The sequence below is a fragment of the Histoplasma capsulatum genome, genomic scaffold, assembly GCF_000149585.1.
Source record: "Histoplasma capsulatum NAm1 scaffold_6 genomic scaffold, whole genome shotgun sequence".
NCBI classification, from domain to species: domain Eukaryota; kingdom Fungi; phylum Ascomycota; class Eurotiomycetes; order Onygenales; family Ajellomycetaceae; genus Histoplasma; species Histoplasma mississippiense.
In genome coordinates this window covers 791,455-799,677 of record NW_001813977.1, presented here as the reverse complement: position 1 = coordinate 799,677, position 8,223 = coordinate 791,455, and the positions used below count along the sequence as shown (strand labels likewise).

Below are 8,223 nucleotides of genomic sequence, written 5' to 3'. Positions count from 1 at the left end.
TGGGGGGGGGGGGAGGGGAAGGAGAGAGGGGGGAAACGATTTTCCGCACAGCTACCCATGATGCCGCGTCAGAAAGACTCGAGGTAAGGCGACGACTCGGAATGAAGGTTTGGAGATCGCCAAAATAATGGGCTCCGCGCCAGAACCTCACCCACCCCGCCTTTCCCCCCTCCCCCAAGATGGCCAGCTCCTCCCAGGATAAGCGGATGGTTGATGTCATAGGCTCTGAGGAGCCCGGCGTGTGGACTCAGGACTTATGAGGAGGAGAGGCGTGCCTCCGAAACGACGCACTAATTGCCCAGGCCCTCCCCGAGAAGCCGAGAGCTGACTGCCAAAGGATGCGACAATTGACGGCCTCAGCACTTCTGTTCGTTGTGATTGGATTTTTTAGTCCGCCGGCTGGCAGCGATGTGGGTCGCACCCATTATTACTATTACTATTACTATTACTATTATGATTTATTATTACTATTATGATTATGATTATTATCACTATTATTATTTTGTGATATTTTTTTTGTCTTTTGCTAGAAGTGATATACGGGGTGGGGAACTCGATATTGTCAGCTAGCCAGGGAGGAACGGGCAGCGCAGGCATGTGAATAACACACGCGGCAACTTGCAGTGGAAACTTTTCTGTCAGTTGTTGATTAATGACACACAAGAAAGGGCGACGCAATGGTGATTATTATATTGGGACAGCATTGAACCACTGGGCTAATTTACCCGCAGATTCCTTCCATATCATCCTTGCAATGACCTGTGGCGGCCCACCTACATGTGATTTCGTTTGAGCTGTGGGACCAGGCCCCGTCAGGCTTGCAATTGAACTGCAGGCAGTGTTTACTTTTGGCCCGGTGGATGCAGATGTGATGAGATACTTGATCGCGCATCTTAGCACCCCATCCTTGACTTACCTCGTTGAGCATCTATGTTGGTAGTGTAGGCAGTTAATGCTACGTTTCAGAAGATTCCTTCTTTCTTCGCTCGGTGGACGGGCTACCCTGGTCACAAAGTTTTATGAAGTTCAATATATTTAGCTAATGGTTTCGCTGAATAACCAGTTACATACTCGAAGCACATATCAGGCAAACGAGATCCTGCGCGCTGGTGTGTGGAGGGCATGTTCACTACCAACATCTACACATATCATAGAGGAGATGTAAGGGGCGGGTACTCTGTACTTGCGCTGCTGTTGTATGCCCCGGAAATTATTCCGCTATTTCGCCCAGAAAAAATTGTTATTGGTCGAAAGGTGGGCGTGCTTCTCCAGCTCCCATTTCAAGCAGTATCACCGAAACAACAACGGCTGAAGTGGGTGTCTTGAGCTTAATTGATATTGGATACTTCAGGCCTTGCGATTCGCGCTACACACCTGGGTAACGTCGCACATTTTTTTCCCATGAAGATGAAAGCACTGTATTTTTATTTGTTTTTCCTTTGCGGCAGCATTTTTTCTTTTCTTTTCTTTTCTTTTTTTTTTTTGTTGTGATGATCTAGGCAGAGTTGGCAATGCCCAGTGCCCAGTGCCCAGGGACAAGCCCCCTGCCTTGCCCTGGACTCCCGGTGCTGGTTCTTCTTCCCACCGATCTAGAATCTACATTAGAGAGACACCGGGAGATGGGCCAGCGATCCAGAAGTCGCAGATCCTGCGGAGAATACCGCAGGTATTGTACGGTACATACACTGTATAGTCAGTGTAGACTGGCATGGAGATCGGAAAGGGTGGCAGGAGAAGGCCCGTGTACTCAACCCTCTTCTTGATTTCCTCCCACTTCCCCAGCCTTCCCTGTTATCCCATCTATGTGCGTTACCGTACGGAGTACATAGAGTAACACAGTTGTTATATGCCAGAGAATCTGCGAAAATATCATATACATGTACTGTACATGCACATGGTCATGTACAGAGAGTACTTTACGGTACTTTGTGTTTTGTGTATGGGTTGAGCATTGGCCGCCTTGCGCACTCTGGGGCCAGAACCGCTGGGATGAACGGTGGAAAAAAGAGGAAGGTCGAGTCGCGCTATTCGATACTAGCGCCGCTCAAGAGACGCTCATGGACCTGCTCTGCACACATCATGCCTTCTCTTGATTGTGCCTGTGCCTGTGCCTCCAGCCCTCAATTCATTGTTTAGAAGGGTTAGTTAGCTAGCCTATCATAGTAGGTACTGGTTATCACTGTGAAGGAGGAGGAAAAAGTGGACAGCCACATACCTCGCGCTAATAGGGCGATTTCACTTTGAATTCTGATTGATCTCTTTTCTGTTTTTCGTTCATTCATTCATTTTTTTTTTTTTTTTTTTTTGGTTGACGAGAAAAACGTCGCGAGTGGAGTAGATTTCTTTGGTTATTTTGTTTTTCCCCGTCCTTTTGTTCCAGAGCAAGCCTAGATGTTCTCGATGTGTTGTTCTGCCATCTGGATCTTTATATTTATTTTGAAGTAGATAAATATTCAGGAGTCCGAAGAGGCGAAATGGAGCTGGAATCGAGCGGGAAAATACCGTCAGAATCTGTACAGATCTGTAAAGCTATATCTGATCCGTTTGACTATTTTATTTAGAGTAGAAACCTGTTGGGGATTGGATTGGGTGATTCGTACCCTCTATCACTACGGCGCTGGTGTGATCGAGCTCTTTTGCCCTAGTGGCCTAGGTTAATAAAACCTACTTAGTAAGCAGTTATATGAGTCAAACGAGAGCTCCATCCACGGGAACTCGAAACATGGGCTTGAAGAATTACTCACTCTCCAACCCTTTTTAGTTTATATATATATATTTTTCTGAAATATGATCCACCAAGTCGTCATTTCGAGTCAAAAAAAAAAAAAAATACTCGGTGACCCACAGCGACTTGCTGCATCTCTAATAATCTGCCGTCTGCGGTTGATAGCGCGGCTCCGCCTGCAGAGGTGGGGAAGGTATGACTAGTAGCCAATAGCCGAGCGCGAAACAGTAGTTACATGACATCATATATGTGGCGCAGGCCAACGTGTGGCGCTCCCCGCACGACCTCGGAAATTGCTTGATGGCGAAAGACGGAGAGAGAACCTCAACCGTCCTAACTCCACTGGAACGAAGATTAGATCGATAACTGTGGATCGGAACGCTCTAAGCCTCTCATGGCCAACAACAGCCTGGGGGAAAAGGGGGGGCGACGGGTTACCTACAGAAAGGATGAGTGGATAGGACAACGCAACGTTTGCCAGAGTAGGGAAGGAAACGAAGCTCCCAAGGAGAGAGGAGGGCCCTAATCGCCGAAGTCGCTGGGGCCGCGTTAACAATCCGCGACAATACGTTGTTATGGTGGCCCTCTGGCAAGTACGGAGTACAAGGGGACGATAAGATGAGGACAGTGCTGGGGGGCGGAAGTGTGTGGGGAGGAGAGAATTCTAAGAAGTTGTTGTGGTGAGTTCCGAGGCCAATGAAGAAATCATCGGGGTGTCGGTTTCAATGTTTTCGTCATTGCTATCGTCCGGTATTGTCTCTTTCAGCGCTCCGTCCGTCATAACCCAAAAGTCCATGATCTCTATGACCTAACGAGTGCGCTCAGCCAGGGGCCAGGTTGGAGACATCGACCCTTACTAGCTGCGACTTGAGGCTTGCGCCAAGCCCTCCTGCGACGGCCTGGCTGGTTTTACACCCCACCATCTGACGGCGTCTACATCGGCCTGGCGTGGAACCTGGCCCTGCTCCATCCCTAACCCACTTCTATGATGATGATACATGGGATACCTCGACATCGACTGCATGGGCTGGGTCCGAAGTATTCATCATGTACCCTCAGCGAACAGCTCCAAAGCGATCCTCCCACATCACACCACCCCTGATCCTGTACCGTGGAGAACTGCAAGACTCCCGCAAATTCAAAATGCCCACCCAATCAGAATCTTCTCACGGTTCCAGAGGATGCTTGACTCGGAGTGTCCCATCTCAACTCTCGCCGGTCTGTGTGTGAGCTAGTGCGCGATACCAGAGGCTATTATTCAGATAGTCGTCACCACTTTGCCCACTAGCAAAAACTAATTTTAGATTGCAGCCCTAGTTAACCTTTCTGGTATCACCCAGCTCCCGGCGTCTGACGACATCGCCCCCTCTGATCCCCATGCCATATATTTGCATCTCCTCGCCGCTGGAACTCAGATTTAAGAAAGAACTCCTTTCCCTTGCCCCCATCGTTGTCCTTCCTTCTTCCTTTTCCCTTCTAAACAGGCCTCCTGATAAGCTCCGTCCTGGCTCTGTGTACGCTCTTTCCCCTCATCTCCCTTCTATAGTATAGCTTTCACTATCTCGTCGACACATTGCGATCCGAATTGCACAGCTTTCACCTTACCAGAACGGAGTCTTTGGAGCTACAATAAACTTTCCCCCACATGTGCTGGATTTTTTCCTGGATACCCGTGCGCAGTAATTGATTACCGGCGTTGCCGTTGCGCCCGTCGCCTTTCTTCCTTTTTTTTTTTTTTTTTCTGTTTCACCACCAGGGTCGTTCGCTTCTATCCGTCTCTCCTAATGTTTCGCAACCGGTACGTGGAATAGATACTGCTAGTCGATTACAGTACGGTTTTATACTCCAGGCGCAATTGAATGGTCCTCTTAGCTTAAGCTCTTCTGCGGTATACAGGAAAAGTTCACAGAAACCGGGGGAGGAGCTCTATTCTAATTTTAAACAAAAATTTCCCGAGATTTGCCCTGGAGTTGGCTCGACAACAGCCCAAAACATTCCGGGCAAGATTTTAGCTGATGCGCCCATGAAACAGGCTACCCCACAAAGGTGAGTTCTATTTCTTGTTTGTCCACCAGTGAAATGAGAAGTAAAAAGGATCATAATCGTACTTTCCCTAGATGGTAACATTCAGGAGTTGCTTACATGTATTATTGAGAACGAAATGTAATAGACCAACGATGGACTCTGAAGAAAACAAAGCCACAGAACAAACACCAAAAGGCCTGCCGGATCATTGGAGATTTACCCCTTCCTTAATGGACCCCAACTCTTACGCGTTCACGTCGCTTGCAAATCAGCCCTCCACTTACTATACCGCAACACCGACCGGCATGGGCATTTCCTGCCATTCCCAAGTACCTGACTTATCTACTCCTGGGATGGCACTGAATTTACTTAGTCCGCTTTCAATCCCTCCCGCAACTTCAGCTACCGATGCCGCTGCGATGCAGTCTGCAATCGACATGAATTCATTTCATTCATTTCCTTCTCACCCAGCAAATGGCGTCGACTCTTTCCATCATCCGCCTCCCTATACTCCGGGCGGTTTCGTAAATCGAGATGCAAGATACGACCCGCTGCATGTTGAGAATTCGCCTATTAATGGGGTGAATACGACTAACCACATTGGATTGATCCCTCACGGTATCGGTTTGTCAACGCCTGTTGACAGTCATCCGACTCCCGGGGGCGAGAAGTGAGTTCCTCCTTATTAATGGGTTTCCATTTGCGGATTATACTTTAGAAAGACTCGAGCTGACATTTCTGCTTTCAGTTTCCGATTCAATGTAACGCTCAAGGCAGCAACAGCGATGGTCAAAGACCCCGATGAGATCCCCATTACGTATCTCAACAAAGGCCAAGCATACACAATGTCTGTTCTGGATACTGCTCCAATGACGTCAGGCGCGCAACCTTTAAAATATCGCACTTATATTCGCATTTCTTTTGAGGATGATGAACAACGCTCAAAGCCAGCCAGTTGCTGGCAGCTCTGGAAGGAAGGCCGTGGGTCCAACGAAGCTCATCACCGTGACGGAAAGCTATTAGCTGTTGAACACGTTGACCCTAACCAAGGCGGAGATGGAGACATCAGGCCTTCCCAGGTTCATCTGGAAACATCTAATTTTGACGGTTTCTCTGTTATTTGGTCCCCGAACCCTGCAACCGGGAACCCATGCTGCTCGATATCAGTTCGTTTCAATTTCCTGTCCACTGATTTCAGCCATTCCAAGGGTGTCAAGGGAATTCCAGTCCGTCTATGCGCCAAAACAGAGGTTATATCTATGGGTCATGGCGATCCACCTCTTGAAGACCGGCCCGAGGTGTGCTACTGCAAAGTTAAGCTGTTTCGAGACCATGGTGCGGAGCGAAAGCTCTCAAATGATGTCGCACATGTGAAAAAACTTATCGATAAGTTGAAACAACAGATCAGCCATGCTGAGCTTGGGCCTGGCTACGATAGGAGAAAAAGAAGCGGCTCTTTCGTCAAGGGAAAGCTTGCGAGGCATAAGAGAGGGTGGTCGGGTGATTCAAATAATGAGTCAGGAGGCAAATCAAGTCTGGAAGACGACCTCCAGATCAAGCTCTGTACTTTAAAGGACATGTTTTCATCCACTCGCCCTTTCAGCGCTCTCAACTTGAAGGGAGACCCCAATGATGATCCAGACCTATTCCCAGTCCACCTCGGAATTAGCGACGAAACGTTCCCGCCAGCGATAGGCTGGGAGTCCCGAAATAACGCGGACGCATCCTCAATAACATCCCAGCATGTCTTGTCTCCCGCAACTAGCAACCATTCGCTCAGCTCTTCTCATAACTCTTTTGACCCCAAGACAGGATTTCCTCATCAGCAACAGGTCTATGACGGCTCCCGCCACGACTCGATGGATTGGTCTAGCGTTTCACAACAGGATTCCGATAGCCAGCAACATATTAGTAACCATGGTCGGTACTTGAGCCACCCAGTGAAGGTCCAAAAGGTTTCGGCTGATGGTCGCTCTGGTAATGATGGCTGGATCGAAGCGATGGATGTCGATGCCACCTACCAGCCGCCGTTAGTCGTCCCAAAGAAGCCCAGTACGTATCCTCCCATCTTTCCTCCCCGTTGAGCCACCCTATCGTCCACGCCCATGACTGGTCTAACATTTTTACTCGCAGCTTCCTGCTTTTACGTACAAATACGACAACCTTGTGGCAACCAAGTCCCGGATGGTTACTATCATGCCGTGTATCTCTCACAGCGCACAGCTAAGGACCTTGTTCATGTCATCTCCAAAAAATGCAAGATAGATGCATCGCGTGTTGTTCGGGCGCTCTGCCTTCGTGGAAATGGGCTCCATGTCATTTTGGATGATGATATCGTCAATGAGCTCCCAGAAGGACAAGACATGGCCGCTGAGATCTCTGAGGTCCGCGATTGCTCATTGGATGCTAGCACGGATGGTGACTCGTCCACAACTTCGACGTCCTCTGGAATCGAAGTCAAGTTAATCTTTTAAGGAAGCTCTCAATCTACCTGTTCCCTAACGTCTGCTGTGGCGTTTCTTTTCTCTCTATTTTTTTTTTTTTTTTTTTTTTTTTTTTTTTTTTTTAGTTTATTTCTATATATTCGTTTTCGCTTTTTTTTCCTGGTTGATTTCGGGACCTTCTCTTTCTCACTTTCGAGGTGCAAATGGCTTTGGTTGTGCTTTTTCAAGTACCTCGGTTGTTTTTCGTGAGATATCTTCTGGCGTTCACGGACGTGCTTGTTTCTTATTTTTTTTGCCTTTGTTTATTATTATTATTTTTTTTACATCGCTCTGCTCCTGAGTTTGAGTTGGAACTCCTCATGGAGGCAATTTGCTATTGAGCCTGGACGCTTACTTGCGTTGGCCACCCCCGATAGGTCCAGAGGCCACGCACATAACGTGAATCACGATACAAAAGGGAAAAAGGAGTTTTTGAAAAACCAAAATAAAAACCACGAATTGAAGATTGGTAAAATGAAAACGGACGAATCTTCGTTTTTCCTGGGTGGCTGGTTTGCTCGGTTGTTTATGCCTCTCTTCCTTTTCAAATATTTTCCTTTCTTTCTTCTTTCCCCTTTTATTTCCAATTTTTAAAAGTCGGATATTTGATTCTCTTGTCATACACGCTTTTCTTTGCTTTTCTCGGCCGGTTTTGTTATGCTTTTTTATGGTTTCCTTTTCTTACTTTTCTATTTCATATATTATCATTATTATTCTTACTGTCACTACGGAGCACATACCCTATACACCAGGGCGTCGGCCTTTTTGCTGTTTTGAAGAAGGAACACGTTTGGTCGAGTTTTATTAACTCTGTTCACTTTTTGATCGAATGGTGCTTGCGCTCTTCTTTTCTTCTTCTACTACTACTGCTACTCCGTTATTATAATGTATCACCTTTTAATGTTTCGTATTGTTTCCTATTATGAAGCAATGGATCTATTTGTCGAGATATGACAAGCCGCCTCCTTTTTTTTCTTTTAACGTTCAAAG

The 8,223-nt window shown here is 47.2% G+C and overlaps 3 protein-coding genes across 3 annotated transcripts; 1 reads left to right on the top strand and 2 right to left on the bottom strand.

Moving 5' to 3' along the window:
• Positions 1 to 721: 721 nt before the first annotated feature.
• Positions 722 to 1,124, bottom strand: HCAG_06576 (predicted protein; the record flags this gene model as incomplete). The annotated part of the gene is made up of 3 exons (XM_001538921.1): positions 722 to 773; positions 917 to 1,003; positions 1,072 to 1,124. 3 exons carry the CDS (start codon positions 1,122 to 1,124, stop codon positions 722 to 724), a joined length of 192 nt encoding a protein of 63 aa, XP_001538971.1.
• Positions 1,125 to 2,024: 900 nt separating this feature from the next.
• HCAG_06575 (predicted protein) lies at positions 2,025 to 2,860 on the bottom strand (the record flags this gene model as incomplete). The annotated part of the gene is made up of 4 exons (XM_001538920.1): positions 2,025 to 2,119; positions 2,216 to 2,263; positions 2,601 to 2,649; positions 2,834 to 2,860. The coding sequence occupies 4 exons, from the start codon at positions 2,858 to 2,860 to the stop codon at positions 2,025 to 2,027; spliced, it is 219 nt and encodes a 72-aa protein (XP_001538970.1).
• A 1,649-nt stretch (positions 2,861 to 4,509) lies between these two features.
• HCAG_06574 (predicted protein) lies at positions 4,510 to 7,224 on the top strand (the record flags this gene model as incomplete). Its single annotated transcript, XM_001538919.1, has 5 exons — positions 4,510 to 4,523; positions 4,622 to 4,771; positions 4,896 to 5,420; positions 5,499 to 6,802; positions 6,884 to 7,224. The coding sequence occupies 5 exons, from the start codon at positions 4,510 to 4,512 to the stop codon at positions 7,222 to 7,224; spliced, it is 2,334 nt and encodes a 777-aa protein (XP_001538969.1).
• Positions 7,225 to 8,223: the final 999 nt, after the last annotated feature.